Source organism: Mytilus trossulus, chromosome 13, assembly GCF_036588685.1.
Source record: "Mytilus trossulus isolate FHL-02 chromosome 13, PNRI_Mtr1.1.1.hap1, whole genome shotgun sequence".
Taxonomy (NCBI): Eukaryota; Metazoa; Mollusca; class Bivalvia; order Mytilida; family Mytilidae; genus Mytilus; species Mytilus trossulus.
In genome coordinates this window covers 60,447,953-60,469,488 of record NC_086385.1, presented here as the reverse complement: position 1 = coordinate 60,469,488, position 21,536 = coordinate 60,447,953, and the positions used below count along the sequence as shown (strand labels likewise).

Genomic DNA, 21,536 nt, shown 5'->3' with positions numbered 1-21,536 from the left:
GAATTTCACCTTAAATGAGCTTATACGTGAAACTCACTTGAAATCAGTTTTTGTGAGATTCATATGTGAATCTAATGTGAAACTCATGTGAATTTCACATGAAAATCAGGTATAAAAAAAAATCCTGTGAAATTCACATGAATTTTTAAAATACAGTATTTTGAATAATAACTAAATTTTCAAATTTAATTAAAATCATGAAAAATATAAATTTTTGTTGTAAATTTCACGTGAAATTCATGTGACAAATTTCAAATCAGATTCACGTGAAACTCAATTCACATGAAAATGTTCACGTCAGTATCATGTATAAGCTCGATTGAGGTAAATCTCACATGAAATTGCTCATGTGAATTTTATGTGAGATTCATGTGAAATTCATGTGGGCAAATTTTGCCTGTGTACCACCATATTTAATCGGGAAAACACTAAAAGACTGGAAACATGCAATTGTTGCACCAGCATTTAAAAAGGGCGAACGATACAAGGCTGAAAACTATAGACCAATTTAACTCACTTGTATTTGTTGTAAATTGATGGAGTATATTTTGACAAGTAACATCATGGACTATATGGAGGCAAATAACAATCATACTCTACAACCTCCAACATGGTTTCCGAAAATCGAGATCAGTTGAATCACAACTAATTCAATTTATACAAGAACTTTATATTAAACAACAACAGTAAAAATATACTAACAGACCTCATCGTTGTGGATTTTGCCAAAGCCTTCGATAAAGCACCCCACAAACGTTTACTCTACAAACTAAAATACTATGGCATTCAAGATATAACACTCTAACATGGATTCAGGCTTTCTTATTGGACCGTACGCCAACCGTTAGTGGTTATAGATGGAATAACATCAAATACAGCGCCAGTAACTAACATCAGATGTCCCCCTGGGAACCGTCCTTGGGCCTATACTCTTTTAATTTACATTAATGATTTTCCAGAATATCTCGAACACAGCAACCTTTAATTAATTTACGACACTTTGCTGATGATAGCATTATATAGGCCTACCGAGAAATTACATGCCAGCACAAAACTACAAACAGATCTTATTGTAGCAGCTAAATAGGAGGCTGATTGTCTCATGGCCTTTCATTCTGGAAAATGCACAATTGTAACCCCCCCAAAAAATAAACCATTCAAACACGATCATTATACATCCTACATAACCATATTTAAGAACCAGTAACATGTCATCTGCAAAATATATCGGCGTAACCCTACAGTCTAACTTAAAATAGAACAATCACAACGACAACATCATATCAAAAACAATCAATTAATAATTATAATATAAAGTAAGTCTACCCATGGAAGTATTATATGTCTACCTAGCATTGTTAAATGTTTTCCAATACGTGTAAGTAGGTAAGTACATGTAACGTGACGGTACCCAAATTGCACCTATTTTGACTGTTTTTTCACCTACGTTTTTTTATGATCAAGAAAAAAATGTCAATACTGTGTTTATTTTGTAGCCCTATCCTTCTTGATTGTATAGGTACACCAATTTACATTTTAATCCATATTGAGTCATTGAAAAATGGGTTTGAATCAACCTCCAAACTATCCATGATTCTGTAATGAGGAGTACCCAAATTGCATCCATGCTTAGATTCACATCGTCAAAAGTCTAATAACCGGGCTTTTGTTTAATTTCTTCAAATATTTTGAACAATTGGTATTTTTCCATGCTTACTCTTCATGTTTTACGAAATGGATACTTATAATATATTGTATTTGCTAATTTTAAAAAGATGACGTTTTGATGACGTCGCATGGTGACGTTTTCGTACATTTTGCGTTTTCAGTAAACAGTCCATCTGTTGATAAAAACTATGAACGTTTTGTGTATATCTAAATATGTTTACCTATGTTGAAAGACGTGCATAGTATCAAATCATGAAAATACAAATTGTTTAGTCTCTAGGAACTCTTGTAAGGTTTTTGATGCTATTTTTTCTAAATAGATGCAATTTGGGTACTCGGTGCAATTTGGGTACCCTTACGTTAGGCAGCAACCATTTGATTTTCTGGGGGTGGGGGGGGGGGGGGCATGGGTTTTTTTTCTGTTCAAACTATTTTTTCGCCTTCGGCGAAGAACAATCTATTTTTTTAGCGACAGACTGAAAACAATTTTTTTCTTTCAATTTTAGCATTACATATAGTGGCAGCTGAGGGTGAAACAAACAATTTTTTTTTCTCAGGGTCCAAAACAAATTATTTTTTTCACCAAATCCTGGAAACAAACTTTTTTTTCCAAAAAAAACCATAGCCCCCCCCCCCCCCCCCCCCCAAACCCCCCCCCCCCCCCAGAAAATCAAATGGTTGCTGCCTTATCTGTCTTGATGCTTTTTTTTTTTTTAGAAATGTTGAAAATATGGGCATCAAACTTAAGCTAAGAGTCAATTTCACTTTTGATTCACAATTTATGATATTACCATCTAATTTAGGATTTCAGTATTAATGTTCTTCTTTTTTATTTTTATCAAAATAGGCCGAGAATACATGGGCCGAGTTGAGATCAGTTCAATATTGTCATATTGGTCAGAGTCCAATATGCGTTTTAAGTATACGGCCAACTATAAACAATTTTAGGTTAACAATTGATTCAGACAATAACAAATTCTAAATGAACTTTGTCAACCTTTGTCATCTGCATTTTGTCTAACGAAACATTAGGTATTTAACAGGGTTAATCATAACAAAGCGAAGTTCATATAGATAAAAGCAAGCACAAAACAAAATGGCTTTTATAGCTGACTATGCGGTATGGGCTTTGCTCATTGACATTGTTGAAGGCCGTACGCCGGTACGTTGATATAGTTGTTAATGTTTGTGTCATTTTGGTCTTTTGTGGATAGTTGTCTCATTGGCAATCAAACCACATCTTCTTTTTTATATATATTAGATAATCTGTTGGTTGTTTTTTTAACCAACAGATTTTCTTAATTTCTGTTGACAGACCAACATGTGCAGATGATATAGCACGTCTGTCTGTAGTCCTATAATATAAGACTCTGGAGGTTCATATCATTTACATTCAACGTTTTTTATCGGATATTTTTTTTTTACTATCAATGTTGAACCTGTCCGACGGATGTTTTGCCAGACAAGCTGGCCGTGGGACTTCAGAGCATGTCCTATATCAAAAAGTGGATATTTGCCCACCCAAAATAGATGCGCTGCTTTGACTTTCATTTTTCATTTATCTCTTCATGTATGTAAGTTTCACCTACCTGCCTGACTAGTCTGTCTGATGATATTGAAGAAAATTTTACAAATTATTCTAAACACTGTTATACGAAATGCCAAACAGGACAGTGTTACAATTCATCAAACAAAAACAAATGCGGTTATCATCAATAAAGGCAAAACTGTCAGAAAAACCTACAATGGAGTCTCGGCACCACTTGTATAACACTAGTCCAAATAATTATGACGTCTGGCAAGGCTATTTTATTTTTTTCTGGGACATTTGGACTGGTATAACACCAACCAAACTAAACATCTACATGTAGGTATAATCAGATATTGTTTGCCTTGAATTAGTGGAGAATTAAGGCTTTTTCCCCTGGAGAAGAATCCCAATTTGAAAAAAAATGGCTTAAAATTATTCCCCTAAACATGCTATAAAGACAACCTTTTTTCCCAAATAGTGCAGTCTCTCTAGTCAGTAGTAATTGTGCATGAATACAAACTGAAAAACACTCATTTATACATTGGTCATGCCTATAAAGACTATATGTGCAGATGATTTAGGGTCTATTTATGTATCATCACTGACAAAAAGGGGTCTTATTTCAAAGCAAGGTTTGACTCTTGAAAGGGGGTCTGTAAATTGAAGTTTCAGTCAAATTCATGGTTTATTCTAAATTTCCAAATTTGATGAAAATGACGCATATTTTCCCAATAAAAAAGGGTAGAGGTAGTTTTGAAAAAAGCCAATATCACTGAACTATAATAAGAGCTATAATTAAAGAAAATAACATAAGTGTAGTGGACTGACTGTCCCTAGCTCGCTGAACACTCTACTCCTTAATTAATAGCGGACTTCATGGATCAAATGGCTTAATTCCAATCACCTCTTACCAAATATATTGGAGCTATGTCATACCTAAACTTCTTTTTGGACTTGAAATACTACCACTAAAACAAAAATTGACCGCCTTAGAAAGTTCCACATAAACTGTCGTAACAAAATTCCAATCACTGTCTCAAAGAACAGCCGTCTGTCACGGTCTGTGCCGTCTATCTACTTATTCATGTTATTGGTGCACTACCCATAGAAGCAGAGCTCTACAAACGTCAACTGAGCTTTTTATATAGTATTTTAAACAACGAAAATGATACAACAACTTAATCAAAGACAGATCTCTATCAACATCAACAACCCAGGAAGTTTTTATAACATAGTATCCAAAACGTTGGAATCTAGAATTCTTACTGAATTTTATAATTTGTAACTTGTATATCGTAACTTCCTCCAATAAAGGAGCACCTCAATCATGAGTATTCCACCACCTTGTAAATGTACATGTTTATCTCTAAATGATTAAAATATAAAAGTCACACTGGTAGACATCTATCATCATTAAAAGGAATATTAAAAGTGGTTGTATATACATATGTATCGGCATAAAAACGTGAGGTAATTCAATGTCATGACATTTAAAATCTAAAATATATTTTCTCGATATTTACAGTTTATTTACATGTTGATCCACGGAAATCGGTCTTCTGTATATTTGCTGGTTTTATTTAAGATAGTTAGCTTTTATCTGTATACCACAGTGTAGTGTGGCCACGTACCCACGCTTACTGCTTCAAAGGATTTTATTGGGCTAAGTTGTAGTAAGTTTCAGTAAAGTGTGGCGAGATCCACGCTTACTCTGTTATAAACAATGACAAATATTTAGCATCTTCAATAAAGTGTGGCGAGATCCACGCTTTTGTTGTGTTGATGTATATGTGTTTGTATAAGAAGGCATTATTATAATCAAATGAACAAATTACAATGGAAACATCAATATAAGATAGCGATTTTAACTATTGGTCAAAAACCTATATTACATGTATTATAGACCAATCAGCCAATAAATCAACACTGAAACATCTCTGTGTACCGTAGATCAAGTGGAAATAGGAAAAACTGCATCAAGTTGTTCAACATTTTTTTACATTTTAAAACTATCCGATGTATATCATGTATATAGTTCTATAAAAATAAGCTTAAATAACACAAGTGAAAACAGCATTGTTTCTACTTGGTGTTCGTAATTGGAAGGAAATATGACGAAGAAGAAGAAGAAGAAAAAGAAGTTGACAATACTTGTAAAATTGTTATTGAATAATAAAAAAGAATTACAAATAAATCAACATGGCTGAAATCCTCAGTGGACAAAATGGTTGACTTCTTATTGGGGTCTATTGCTCTTTGTCTAATGTTGACCTGTTTTTGCAAGTTAAAATATCTGCCCTTACCCAAAACTACAACATTTTGTTTACAGTAACAGTCCAAATTTAAACATGTTAGATGGTTTCTGTTTTTTCATATTTTTTCAACAATGAAGTACCTTGACATTAAAGCAAGGCCAATTGGACATGCTCACCAAATATGGAAATTCACTTCAAATAACACCTTAGAGGTAAAAAAGCAGAAATAAAAGCAAAACTTATAACAAGGACTTATACACTCCAAGTAGATAGAGCCAAGTTTAGCAGAAATGTGGAGCAGGATATGTGCCAATTATGTAATTCAGCTACAGAAGATACAGAACATTTTATGCTGGAATGCAATGCATTGAAAACCGAAAGAGATAAACATTTAACAACACTTATATCATATGTGAAAAACAATATAGGCAACAAGATATTCGATAAAATTATGAATGAAGGACAAATGGTGCAGTTTATTCTGGACTCATCATCTAAAAAGATCAAGGAAATAGTTAAAATCAAACATCAAAATATCAGAGACATTGAGAATATCACACGAACATTATGCTATGGTCTACATACAAAACGAACAACCCTGTTGAACAAGAGTTAAATTTGACTAAATGAACAATATCAGTCTATCAAGTGAAAGTAGGAGTTTCTTGGTTTATGGTGTTACTGTACAGGTATAATTCTTTAAAAGTTTAAATGTACAACTGTAAATAATGTACATATTTAATTTACTAACCTAAATAAATCCCATTGGGAGTGAACCTACCAGACAGGGTAACAGGGCATATATCCTTTATTTATATTGTAGTATGCAGTATGGGGTCAGTGTTATGGATACCAACTGTCCTGGGACTATTTACAGCTTATTTATACATTCTGTCAACAAATGTTCCTGAACTAAAGGGGGTAAAAGATGAAAATGCCAGGTTAGTTTATATAAGTTCTTAATCAAAGGGCCAAAAATATGAAAAAAATGAAAGATATGTTTGTTCTGAACTGAAAGGAGAGCATAACAAATGGTCTGGTTCGGTATGCTTGACCAATTAAAAGAACATAAAAGAAGGACGAAAGATACAGTCAAACTCATAAATCGAAGAATAAACTGGCAACGCCACATACATGTGGCTAAAAATGAAAAAGACAAACAATAGTACACATGACACAACATATAAAACTAAAGAAAAAGCAACACTAACCCCACCAAAAACTAGGGGTGATCTCAGGTGCTCCAGATGGGTAAGATGCCAACAGAGTCTAAATGATGTATATTTTAGCAACAAAAGGTAATTGAACAATACATATCGTATTAAACGATGAGCAAAACTTTAACCATATCATGCATACATGTACATTTGATAAAGTATAAATCTTATAAAAGACATGAAAAATGTATGTATACAGTGAAACCTGTTTAAACCGAATCTCTTCAGGACTTAAGATTTTGTTCGGTTTCCACAGATAATCAGTTTTATTAGGTTCACATGTGTGACGCATACATGTACAATTTGAAATGAACATGTTTGGTTTATACAGGTATTTGGTTTATGCAGGATTGGGTTTAGTCAGGTTTCACTGTATAATGATTCCACCATTTTCCATTTTCGTCGATCAAGGCTTTGTGGGGCATGTGGCAAGGGCAATGCAACTAACCAGGGATCTGTACAAGGACTAATGGAAAACACATGAATAACACCTTAATAGTAACTAAACTAAATTGCAATGCATATAAAATTGATTTTTTCCAGATTAAATTTTCCGTCCAATTTAGAAGAGTTGACATCATTAGCATCCACACTTCAGCTGTATAAAACAGAACATTTACTGTACGTTCTGCTATTGTTCTGTAGTGCCTACATATATAAACAAACATTTGCTATCCCTGGATCTGTGTTCCTGGTAAGTATATATATAAAATTGAGAATGGAAATGGGGAATGTGTCTAAGTGACAACAACCTGACCATAGAGAAGACAACAGCCAAAGGCCAACAATGGGTCTTCAATGTAGCAAGAAACTCCCACAGCCGGAGGCATCCTTCAGCTGGCCCCTCAACAAACATGTATACTAGTTCAGTAATGATTAAAGATATACTAAATTCCAAATTATAAACAAAAAAATAAAATTAAAAATATACAAGACTAATAAATGCCAGAGGCTCCTGACTTGGGACAGGCGCAACATTGTGGTGAGGTTAAACATGTACATGTATATACATTGGCAATGAAAACTGTAAAATTGTCTTGAGTATAGAAATATTGTACCACACTAAATGATGTAGTAGAACTTTATCCTATGCAATGTTTAAATTTTAGTTGGCAATTAAATTTATTGAATATTTGTATAAAATGTAAAATTTAAACATTGTTTACCATGTTTACACAGGCACTTGTTTCAATCCATGGGAAGGTTGACTATCCATATATTTATACACCATGTGTGGCTGTTTAACTTAAATCTTTCATCATGTTGGTTTATGTTGGTGCTACCTAATCCTCACAATTAGTTATACCATTAAGTATATATGTTTAATCTGCTGATATTTTCCATAATTAGATGTTCTAGTTTGAAAACCTTATGAGGGGATACCTTGATGAATGCCTAATTTCCTACAGTTTGCCAAACAAACTATGCATGCCATGCTATGTAGGACAGACAGAGCAATTCAATAAACTACATTAAAAAAAAGTATTAAAAGACACATCTTTCCAAAAAAAACCACCACAACGATCTCTCAATTTATTGATTGCAGAAATTCCCCTAGAATAACTTTTTTTCGTATCAGCACTGTTAGTGTTACCTGAAAATTTCCTTTTGTTACAGAATTTATTAGGTGGAGCATTATTTGGAGTATGGACATCCTTTCCTCTGGTGTGTGTTCTATCAGCCACTGGGGCCTCATGTTGCTTTCTTTTGTCAAAATATTTTGGCAAGCAGCACATTGAAAGATTCTTTCCAGATAAGGTTCACTTTCTACAAGGAAAGGTTTGTATACATGATATTTGTTTATTGTCAACTATCATTGCAGTAAATCATTGAAAAAAAGTAAAATGATAATATATCACAATATATCATTGCAACTGTGTGGTATGATTGCAAATGAGACAACTATCCAGCAGAGTTAAATAAAGTTGGTGTAAGCAATATTTAATTATTGGCAAATATATGGCCTTCAACAATGGGAAAAACTCATCCCATATAATCTGCTTTAAAAGCCCTGGCATGAAAAATGTGAAACAATTTAAACAAAAAAACTAACGACCTAAAAGAGGGACGAAAGATACCAAAGGGACAGTCAAACTCATAAATCTAAAACAAACTGACAACGCCATGGCTAAAAATGAAAAAGACAAACAGAAAAACAATAGTACACATGACACAACATAGAAAACTAAAGAATAAACAACACGAACCCCACCAAAAACTAGGGGTGATCTAAACTATGACAAAAAACAAATTAAAAAAAAGAAAAATATGACCGAGACTAAACAATTACAATCACTGAATTGCCTCCCCAAGTCTATTTATATATTTTTTATTTTTTTTATCCATATTTACTCAATAATTAATGATTGATAAAATTGATATTATTATATAGTTGTACTGTTTGCATTTTGTTGGTTTATATATAAGCTTAAGGATGTAATTAGGTGAGGTTTTAGAATAAGTTTCAAATGTTTGGAATCCTTGGTGTTTTTCCATACCATGCAAGGTAAAATATTTTGCCCCATAACACCTATTTATGTTTTAACTTAAGACTAAATAGCTCATAAAACATTGTAAAAGGTCAATTGACAAAATTTAAGCAGATTTTAAGTTTTCTTTCTTTCGAATTGAGACCCAAATAATAATACCAATGCAAATACAAGCTTAAGGTAAAAGACCGTGTCAGCCTTTTCCCGCCATATTTTATAAATCAAATATCTTGAAAAGGAGCTCCATGACCTATTATTATTTTTAGTTTATTGTTATCCTTAACTACTACTCTTCCAGCTTAAAGAGTCAATTTTGATTTCCTAATTTATTAAATTTTACTTTAGATCACCTAAGTACATCCTTAAAGAGATTATGTTATTGTTTTGTGACATGCCAACTTTAAATGAAACTTTTGATTTGATTTGGGTTGATGAAATATACGAGCAATGTTATTTAAGTAGTAAATTTATTCATCTGTGATTTTATAAATAAAATGCAAACTGAAATATATGTATAGTGAATTACAAAGAGTAGCTTATAAAATGGTGCTAAAATAAATGTCCACAAAAAACATTTTTATTGGTGAAGGGATATTGAAGTTGTAAAATTAACAGTCTTTGAACTTATTTTTTCTCCATTTTTATGTCAATTTATTTTGTTATAAATTTTTATTCCAGGTAGAAGAAAACAAAGACAGTTTATTGTTTTTCTTGTTATTTTTACGATTTTTTCCAATGACACCGAATTGGTTTCTAAATATGGCATCACCTATAGTGAATGTACCGATTCATTTGTTCTTCTTGTCAGTATTAATAGGTAAGTGTGTTAAAAGATAAAATATATTTCTGTTTATTAAGTTAAGAGTAGGGGGCGCTACAGTGGAATCAGCCTCTGAAGTCATTTGGTATTTTACAGAACTATGTCATTTGTCTAACAATTGAGATAAATGTTAATGCATCAGACTTGTATGATTGCCAATGAAACAACACAAAATGATATGGCAGCAACTACAAGTAGCAAAATTCAACAAGCTATAAAACATGTAAAAGACCCCAAAATGACAATTTAAGTAAAACAATTTAAGAGAAAATCCAAAAACAGCAGGAACAGAGCCAAAAAAATAATAACACCAAATAATATGTTCGGTTTGACTTTTTTATTGTATAAATTTCAAGATTTAGTAAAAGTTTAATCTAACGAGACTTAAAGATGATTCATTTCACATCAGAATCTGACTAACGAAGGATATCTGTTATCCCAAATATTTATAAATAATTACATTTATAGTTACCTTTTTTTGTTTTTGGAGTTGTTGTGTACACTTTTTTAGGCGTTTATATACATGTATATACGGTATATATATATCTTAAACCACTTTTTATGCTTGATCTGTTAACATATTGGAAGGGGGCATTAAGGGGTACCTGTGTTAGCTAGAACATACATTCATACACAATTCCTGCAATTCAATTTAGTCCCAAAATATTAGTTTGCTTCAACCAAATATTATGAAACTTAAACTTAATGGTTAAAACCACCTACCAAAGATCAAGTTTGAATTTTGATGGCTTCACTTTCACCAAGCTTGAGTTATGTCCCTTTATATATGAAGAAATGCAAAATCAGTAGTACATTTACACTTGCATATTTACAAGCAGGGACATCTTCTTTTATCTAAATACTGGAAGAAACTCTGATGGATATTATTCTTTTATTTGTAGGATTAATGCCATTTAACTTAATATGTGTACTCTTATATGTTTACTCCTGGGAAGTTTTCCATATTTCAAATCTTTTACTTTTCTTTGTAGGGTTGATGCCATTTAACTTTATATGTGTACAGACTGGAGGGATGTTATCAGAGATCAAATCTTTTACTTTTCTTTGTAGGGTTGATGTCATTTAACTTTATATGTGTACAGACTGGTGGGATGTTGTCAGAGATCAAATCTTTTACTTTTCTTTGTAGGGTTGATGCCATTTAACTTTATATGTGTACAAACTGGAGGGATGTTGTCAGAGATCAAATCTTTTACTTTTCTTTGTAGGGTTGATGCCATTTAACTTTATATGTGTACAAACTGGTGGGATGTTATCAGAGATCAAATCTTTTACTTTTCTTTGTAGGGTTGATGTCATTTAACTTTATATGTGTACAGACTGGAGGGATGTTATCAGAGATCAAATCTTACTTTTCTTTGTAGGGTTGATGCCATTTAACTTTATATGTGTACAGACTGGTGGGATGTTATCAGAGATCTAATCTTTTACTTTTCTTTGTAGGGTTGATGCCATTTAACTTTATATGTGTACAAACTGGAGGGATGTTGTCAGAGATCAAATCTTTTACTTTTCTTTGTAGGGTTGATGCCATTTAACTTTATATGTGTACAAACTGGTGGGATGTTATCAGAGATCTAATCTTTTACTTTTCTTTGTAGGGTTGATGTCATTTAACTTTATATGTGTACAGACTGGAGGGATGTTGTCAGAGATCAAATCTTTTACTTTTCTTTGTAGGGTTGATGCCATTTAACTTTATATGTGTACAGACTGGAGGGATGTTGTCAGAGATCAAATCTTTTACTTTTCTTTGTAGGGTTGATGCCATTTAACTTTATATGTGTACAAACTGGAGGGATGTTGTCAGAGATCAAATCTTTTACTTTTCTTTGTAGGGTTGATGTCATTTAACTTTATATGTGTACAGACTGGTGGGATGTTGTCAGAGATCAAATCTTTTACTTTTCTTAGTAGGGTTGATGCCATTTAACTTTATATGTGTAGAGACTGGAGGGATGTTGTCAGAGATCTAATCTTTTACTTTTATTTGTAGGTTTGATGCCATTTAACTTTATATGTGTACAGACTGGTGGGATGTTGTCAGAGATCAAATCTTTTACTTTCTTTGTAGGGTTGATGCCATTTAACTTTATATGTGTACAAACTGGAGGGATGTTGTCAGAGATCAAATCTTTTACTTTTATTTGTAGGGTTGATGCCATTTAACTTTATATGTGTACAGACTGGTGGGATGTTGTCAGAGATCAAATCTTTTACTTTCTTTGTAGGGTTGATGCCATTTAACTTTATATGTGTACAAACTGGAGGGATGTTATCAGAGATCTAATCTTTTACTTTTCTTTGTAGGGTTGATGCCATTTAACTTTATATGTGTACAAACTGGAGGGATGTTATCAGAGATCTAATCTTTTACTTTTCTTTGTAGGGTTGATGCCATTTAACTTTATATGTGTACAGACTGGTGGGATGTTATCAGAGATCTAATCTTTTACTTTTCTTTGTAGGGTTGATGCCATTTAACTTTATATGTGTACAGACTGGAGGGATGTTGTCAGAGATCAAATCTTTTACTTTTCTTTGTAGGGTTGATGTCATTTAACTTTATATGTGTACAGACTGGAGGGATGTTGTCAGAGATCTAATCTTTTACTTTTCTTTGTAGGGTTGATGCCATTTAACTTTATATGTGTACAGACTGGTGGGATGTTGTCAGAGATCAAATCTTTACTTTTCTTTGTAGGGTTGATGCCATTTAACTTTATATGTGTACAGACTGGAGGGATGTTGTCAGAGATCTAATCTTTTACTTTTCTTTGTAGGGTTGATGCCATTTAACTTTATATGTGTACAGACTGGAGGGATGTTGTCAGAGATCTAATCTTTTACTTTTCTTTGTAGGGTTGATGCCATTTAACTTTATATGTGTACAGACTGGAGGGATGTTGTCAGAGATCTAATCTTTTACTTTTCTTTGTAGGGTTGATGCCATTTAACTTTATATGTGTACAGACTGGAGGGATGTTGTCAGAGATCTAATCTTTTACTTTTCTTTGTAGGGTTGATGCCATTTAACTTTATATGTGTACAAACTGGAGGGATGTTGTCAGAGATCTAATCTTTTACTTTTCTTTGTAGGGTTGATGCCATTTAACTTTATATGTGTACAGACTGGAGGGATGTTGTCAGAGATCTAATCTTTTACTTTTCTTTGTAGGGTTGATGCCATTTAACTTTATATGTGTACAGACTGGAGGGATGTTATCAGAGATCAAATCTTTTACTTTTCTTTGTAGGGTTGATGCCATTTAACTTTATATGTGTACAGACTGGTGGGATGTTGTCAGAGATCTAATCTTTTACTTTTCTTTGTAGGGTTGATGCCATTTAACTTTATATGTGTACAAACTGGAGGGATGTTGTCAGAGATCAAATCTTTTACTTTTCTTTGTAGGGTTGATGTCATTTAACTTTATATGTGTACAGACTGGTGGGATGTTGTCAGAGATCAAATCTTTTACTTTTCTTTGTAGGTTTGATGCCATTTAACTTTATATGTGTACAGACTGGAGGGATGTTGTCAGAGATCAAATCTGTTTACTTTTCTTTGTAGGGTTGATGTCATTTAACTTTATATGTGTACAGACTGGAGGGATGTTGTCAGAGATCAAATCTTTTACTTTTCTTTGTAGGGTTGATGTCATTTAACTTTATATGTGTACAGACTGGAGGGATGTTGTCAGAGATCAAATCTGTTTACTTTTCTTTGTAGGGTTGATGCCATTTAACTTTATATGTGTACAGACTGGAGGGATGTTGTCAGAGATCAAATCTGTTTACTTTTCTTTGTAGGGTTGATGCCATTTAACTTTATATGTGTACAGACTGGAGGGATGTTGTCAGAGATCTAATCTTTTACTTTTCTTTGTAGGGTTGATGCCATTTAACTTTATATGTGTACAGACTGGTGGGATGTTATCAGAGATCAAATCTTTTACTTTTCTTTGTAGGATTGATGCCATTTAACTTTATATGTGTACAGACTGGTGGGATGTTGTCAGAGATCAAATCTTTACTTTTCTTTGTAGGGTTGATGCCATTTAACTTTATATGTGTACAGACTGGAGGGATGTTGTCAGAGATCTAATCTTTTACTTTTCTTTGTAGGGTTGATGCCATTTAACTTTATATGTGTACAGACTGGTGGGATGTTGTCAGAGATCTAATCTTTTACTTTTCTTTGTAGGGTTGATGCCATTTAACTTTATATGTGTACAGACTGGAGGGATGTTGTCAGAGATCTAATCTTTTACTTTTCTTTGTAGGGTTGATGCCATTTAACTTTATATGTGTACAGACTGGAGGGATGTTGTCAGAGATCTAATCTTTTACTTTTCTTTGTAGGGTTGATGCCATTTAACTTTATATGTGTACAGACTGGAGGGATGTTGTCAGAGATCAAATCTTTACTTTTCTTTGTAGGGTTGATGCCATTTAACTTTATATGTGTACAGACTGGAGGGATGTTGTCAGAGATCTAATCTTTTACTTTTCTTTGTAGGGTTGATGCCATTTAACTTTATATGTGTACAGACTGGAGGGATGTTATCAGAGATCAAATCTTTTACTTTTCTTTGTAGGGTTGATGCCATTTAACTTTATATGTGTACAGACTGGAGGGATGTTGTCAGAGATCTAATCTTTACTTTTCTTTGTAGGGTTGATGCCATTCAACTTTATATGTGTACAGACTGGTGGGATGTTATCAGAGATCAAATCTTTTACTTTTCTTTGTAGGGTTGATGCCATTTAACTTTATATGTGTACAGACTGGTGGGATGTTGTCAGAGATCAAATCTTTTACTTTTCTTTGTAGGGTTGATGCCATTTAACTTTATATGTGTACAGACTGGAGGGATGTTATCAGAGATCTAATCTTTTACTTTTATTTGTAGGGTTGATGCCATTTAACTTTATATGTGTACAGACTGGTGGGATGTTGTCAGAGATCAAATCTTTTACTTTTCTTTGTAGGGTTGATGCCATTTAACTTTATATGTGTACAGACTGGAGGGATGTTGTCAGAGATCTAATCTTTTACTTTTATTTGTAGGTTTGATGCCATTTAACTTTATATGTGTACAGACTGGAGGGATGTTGTCAGAGATCAAATCTTTTACTTTTCTTTGTAGGGTTGATGCCATTTAACTTTATATGTGTACAGACTGGAGGGATGTTGTCAGAGATCTAATCTTTTACTTTTCTTTGTAGGGTTGATGTCATTTAACTTTATATGTGTACAGACTGGAGGGATGTTGTCAGAGATCAAATCTTTTACTTTTCTTTGTAGGGTTGATGCCATTTAACTTTATATGTGTACAGACTGGAGGGATGTTGTCAGAGATCTAATCTTTTACTTTTCTTTGTAGGGTTGATGTCATTTAACTTTATATGTGTACAGACTGGAGGGATGTTGTCAGAGATCAAATCTTTTACTTTTCTTTGTAGGGTTGATGCCATTTAACTTTATATGTGTACAAACTGGAGGGATGTTGTCAGAGATCAAATCTTTTACTTTTCTTTGTAGGGTTGATGTCATTTAACTTTATATGTGTACAGACTGGAGGGATGTTGTCAGAGATCTAATCTTTTACTTTTCTTTGTAGGATTGATGCCATTTAACTTTATATGTGTACAGACTGGATGGATGTTATCAGAGATCTAATCTTTTACTTTCTTTGTAGGGTTGATGTCATTTAACTTTATATGTGTACAGACTGGTGGGATGTTATCAGAGATCTAATCTGTTTACTTTTCTTTGTAGGGTTGATGCCATTTAACTTTATATGTGTACAGACTGGTGGGATGTTATCAGAGATCAAATCTTTTACTTTCTTTGTAGGGTTGATGCCATTTAACTTTATATGTGTACAGACTGGAGGGATGTTGTCAGAGATCTAATCTGTTTACTTTTCTTTGTAGGGTTGATGCCATTTAACTTTATATGTGTACAGACTGGATGGATGTTATCAGAGATCTAATCTTTTACTTTCTTTGTAGGGTTGATGCCATTTAACTTTATATGTGTACAGACTGGTGGGATGTTATCAGAGATCAAATCTTTTACTTTTCTTTGTAGGATTGATGCCATTTAACTTTATATGTGTACAGACTGGTGGGATGTTGTCAGAGATCAAATCTTTACTTTTCTTTGTAGGGTTGATGCCATTTAACTTTATATGTGTACAGACTGGAGGGATGTTGTCAGAGATCTAATCTTTTACTTTTCTTTGTAGGGTTGATGCCATTTAACTTTATATGTGTACAGACTGGTGGGATGTTGTCAGAGATCTAATCTTTTACTTTTCTTTGTAGGGTTGATGCCATTTAACTTTATATGTGTACAGACTGGAGGGATGTTGTCAGAGATCTAATCTTTTACTTTTCTTTGTAGGGTTGATGCCATTTAACTTTATATGTGTACAGACTGGAGGGATGTTGTCAGAGATCTAATCTTTTACTTTTCTTTGTAGGGTTGATGCCATTTAACTTTATATGTGTACAGACTGGAGGGATGTTGTCAGAGATCAAATCTTTACTTTTCTTTGTAGGGTTGATGCCATTTAACTTTATATGTGTACAGACTGGAGGGATGTTATCAGAGATCAAATCTTTACTTTTCTTTGTAGGGTTGATGCCATTCAACTTTATATGTGTACAGACTGGAGGGATGTTATCAGAGATCAAATCTTTACTTTTCTTTGTAGGGTTGATGCCATTTAACTTTATATGTGTACAGACTGGAGGGATGTTGTCAGAGATCTAATCTTTTACTTTTCTTTGTAGGGTTGATGCCATTTAACTTTATATGTGTACAGACTGGAGGGATGTTATCAGAGATCAAATCTTTTACTTTTCTTTGTAGGGTTGATGCCATTTAACTTTATATGTGTACAGACTGGAGGGATGTTGTCAGAGATCTAATCTTTACTTTTCTTTGTAGGGTTGATGCCATTCAACTTTATATGTGTACAGACTGGAGGGATGTTGTCAGAGATCTAATCTTTTACTTTTCTTTGTAGGGTTGATGCCATTTAACTTTATATGTGTACAGACTGGAGGGATGTTGTCAGAGATCAAATCTTTACTTTTCTTTGTAGGGTTGATGCCATTTAACTTTATATGTGTACAGACTGGAGGGATGTTGTCAGAGATCAAATCTTTACTTTTCTTTGTAGGGTTGATGCCATTTAACTTTATATGTGTACAGACTGGAGGGATGTTGTCAGAGATCAAATCTTACTTTTCTTTGTAGGGTTGATGCCATTTAACTTTATATGTGTACAGACTGGAGGGATGTTATCAGAGATCTAATGTTTTACTTTTCTTTGTAGGGTTGATGCCATTTAACTTTATATGTGTACAGACTGGAGGGATGTTATCAGAGATCTAATGTTTTACTTTTCTTTGTAGGGTTGATGTCATTTAACTTTATATGTGTACAGACTGGTGGGATGTTGTCAGAGATCTAATCTTTTACTTTTCTTTGTAGGGTTGATGTCATTTAACTTTATATGTGTACAGACTGGAGGGATGTTGTCAGAGATCTAATGTTTTACTTTTCTTTGTAGGGTTGATGTCATTTAACTTTATATGTGTACAGACTGGAGGGATGTTGTCAGAGATCAAATCTTTTACTTTCCTTTGTAGGGTTGATGCCATTTAACTTTATATGTGTACAGACTGGAGGGATGTTGTCAGAGATCTAATCTTTTACTTTTCTTTGTAGGGTTGATGCCATTTAACTTTATATGTGTACAGACTGGAGGGATGTTGTCAGAGATCTAATCTTTTACTTTTCTTTGTAGGGTTGATGTCATTTAACTTTATATGTGTACAGACTGGAGGGATGTTGTCAGAGATCAAATCTTTTACTTTCCTTTGTAGGGTTGATGCCATTTAACTTTATATGTGTACAGACTGGAGGGATGTTGTCAGAGATCTAATCTTTTACTTTTCTTTGTAGGGTTGATGCCATTTAACTTTATATGTGTACAGACTGGAGGGATGTTATCAGAGATCTAATCTTTTACTTTTCTTTGTAGGGTTGATGCCATTTAACTTTATATGTGTACAGACTGGTGGGATGTTGTCAGAGATCTAATCTTTTACTTTTCTTTGTAGGGTTGATGCCATTTAACTTTATATGTGTACAGACTGGTGGGATGTTGTCAGAGATCTAATCTTTTACTTTCTTTGTAGGGTTGATGCCATTTAACTTTATATGTGTACAGACTGGTGGGATGTTGTCAGAGATCTAATCTTTTACTTTCTTTGTAGGGTTGATGCCATTTAACTTTATATGTGTACAGACTGGTGGGATGTTATCAGAGATCTAATCTTTTACTTTTCTTTGTAGGGTTGATGCCATTTAACTTTATATGTGTACAGACTGGTGGGATGTTGTCAGAGATCTAATCTTTTACTTTTCTTTGTAGGGTTGATGCCATTTAACTTTATATGTGTACAGACTGGTGGGATGTTATCAGAGATCAAATCTTTTACTTTTCTTTGTAGGGTTGATGCCATTTAACTTTATATGTGTACAGACTGGAGGGATGTTATCAGAGATCAAATCTTAGTTTTCTTTGTAGGGTTGATGCCATTTAACTTTATATGTGTACAAACTGGAGGGATGTTATCAGAGATCAAATCTTACTTTTCTTTGTAGGGTTGATGCCATTTAACTTTATATGTGTACAGACTGGTGGGATGTTGTCAGAGATCAAATCTTACTTTTCTTTGTAGGGTTGATGCCATTTAACTTTATATGTGTACAAACTGGTGGGATGTTGTCAGAGATCAAATCTTACTTTTCTTTGTAGGGTTGATGCCATTTAACTTTATATGTGTACAAACTGGAGGGATGTTATCAGAGATCAAATCTTACTTTTCTTTGTAGGGTTGATGCCATTTAACTTTATATGTGTACAAACTGGAGGGATGTTATCAGAGATCAAATCTTACTTTTCTTTGTAGGGTTGATGCCATTTAACTTTATATGTGTACAAACTGGTGGGATGTTATCAGAGATCTAATCTTTTACTTTTCTTTGTAGGGTTGATGCCATTTAACTTTATATGTGTACAGACTGGTGGGATGTTATCAGAGATCTAATCTTTTACTTTTCTTTGTAGGGTTGATGCCATTTAACTTTATATGTGTACAGACTGGAGGGATGTTATCAGAGATCAAATCTTTTACTTTTCTTTGTAGGGTTGATGCCATTTAACTTTATATGTGTACAGACTGGAGGGATGTTATCAGAGATCAAATCTTTTACTTTTCTTTGTAGGGTTGATGCCATTTAACTTTATATGTGTACAGACTGGAGGGATGTTATCAGAGATCAAATCTTTTACTTTTCTTTGTAGGGTTGATGCCATTTAACTTTATATGTGTACAGACTGGAGGGATGTTGTCAGAGATCAAATCTTTTACCTTTCTTTGTAGGGTTGATGCCATTTAACTTTATATGTGTACAAACTGGAGGGATGTTATCAGAGATCAAATCTTACTTTTCTTTGTAGGGTTGATGCCATTTAACTTTATATGTGTACAGACTGGTGGGATGTTATCAGAGATCTAATCTTTTACTTTTCTTTGTAGGGTTGATGCCATTTAACTTTATATGTGTACAGACTGGAGGGATGTTATCAGAGATCAAATCTTTTACTTTTCTTTGTAGGGTTGATGCCATTTAACTTTATATGTGTACAGACTGGAGGGATGTTATCAGAGATCAAATCTTTTACTTCTCTTTGTAGGGTTGATGCCATTTAACTTTATATGTGTACAGACTGGTGGGATGTTGTCAGAGATCTAATCTTTTACTTTTCTTTGTAGGGTTGATGCCATTTAACTTTATATGTGTACAGACTGGAGGGATGTTATCAGAGATCAAATCTTTTACTTTTCTTTGTAGGGTTGATGCCATTTAACTTTATATGTGTACAGACTGGAGGGATGTTGTCAGAGATCTAATCTTTTACTTTTCTTTGTAGGGTTGATGCCATTTAACTTTATATGTGTACAGACTGGAGGGATGTTGTCAGAGATCTAATCTTTTACTTTTCTTTGTAGGGTTGATGCCATTTAACTTTATATGTGTACAGACTGGAGGGATGTTATCAGAGATCTAATCTTTTACTTTTCTTTGTAGGGTTGATGCCATTTAACTTTATATGTGTACAGACTGGAGGGATGTTGTCAGAGATCTAATCTTTTACTTTTCTTTGTAGGGTTGATGTCATTTAACTTTATATGTGTACAGACTGGAGGGATGTTATCAGAGATCTAATCTTTTACTTTTCTTTGTAGGGTTGATGCCATTTAACTTTATATGTGTACAGACTGGAGGGATGTTATCAGAGATCAAATCTTTTACTTCTCTTTGTAGGGTTGATGCCATTTAACTTTATATGTGTACAGACTGGTGGGATGTTGTCAGAGATCAAATCTACAGATGATATTTTTACCTCAGGGACGTTACTAAAATTAGGTGCTATAGCTGTTGTGGCGTTAGTACCAGGGATGATAGTGAAAAAACTGAAGGACAGAAAAACCAAATCTGAATAATAAATGGAAATTTTATATTGTCTTGCCTTGACGCAGTCAAAAAGTGAGACAAAGGTACATGTATGCTGTTTCTGGTGTTTGTGGTAGCAGCCTCATCAATTGTATCAGTTTGTGATTAGGTCTAGTTTATTGTGAACCCCGTGCGGTAGTTCAATGATATTTGGTATGCAGTTGTATTAACATTGGCACATCTCATTTCAATGGAGACTGTTAAGCACTGTACCGTCAGTCATGGTTGATTGACTTTGAATATTTGCATTACTTACATGTTAAGGTGTATAGCATTCTCAATTTCAACATTTGTTTAATCAAAATTACAATAAGGCGAGACATATCTCTGTGTTAACAGTTTATTTTTATTCTAAATTGTTATTTGATCATGCATGTCAGCATTTGTTTTAAGCTTTTATTAATGATTAAATTGATTTTGGGGATTCTAAATAACTGAGTTAATATTTTTAAACATAATTATTAACTGGGTTGCGTCTCATTTTCCACATGATCTCATGAAATTAAAACCTGAAGAAATGGAAATTGTTTTGGAATTTCAACAGCTGCACCACCAGGGTAATGCATTAAAAAAGTAATAAATTACCTTGAAACATTTTTTACAACAAATATTTACAAAGAGAAGGATTTTTATACAGTAACCAATAATGATAATTGAAAAGTTTATAGGTATAGTATTTTTCAGGTATCAATATAAAGGGTAAATTCAGAAATGTTTTGTGCATTCCATACTAGAAATTATTGCAATGTTTTTATTATTGCAAAAAAAATACGACAGTGTTGTAATTATGGTAATTGCAAGAATTTGAACTTGCATTTTGAAACTTTTTATATGAATTTAGACAGGAATTTTATCAATATCGCAAAAATTTAAACCACAGTCAAAAATAACAAAATCGCAATAATAAATACATGCAATCATTTCTG

General features: G+C 33.4%; 1 protein-coding gene across 1 annotated transcript; it reads left to right on the top strand.

The window, feature by feature from the left end:
• The first annotated feature begins 2,631 nt into the window (after nt 1-2,631).
• LOC134694676 (transmembrane protein 41A-A-like) lies at nt 2,632-20,638 on the top strand. The gene is made up of 6 exons (XM_063555718.1): nt 2,632-2,700; nt 6,278-6,395; nt 7,215-7,365; nt 8,289-8,450; nt 9,839-9,977; nt 20,422-20,638. The coding sequence occupies exons 2-6, from the start codon at nt 6,286-6,288 to the stop codon at nt 20,598-20,600; spliced, it is 741 nt and encodes a 246-aa protein (XP_063411788.1). The 5' UTR covers nt 2,632-2,700; nt 6,278-6,285; the 3' UTR covers nt 20,601-20,638.
• Nucleotides 20,639-21,536: the final 898 nt, after the last annotated feature.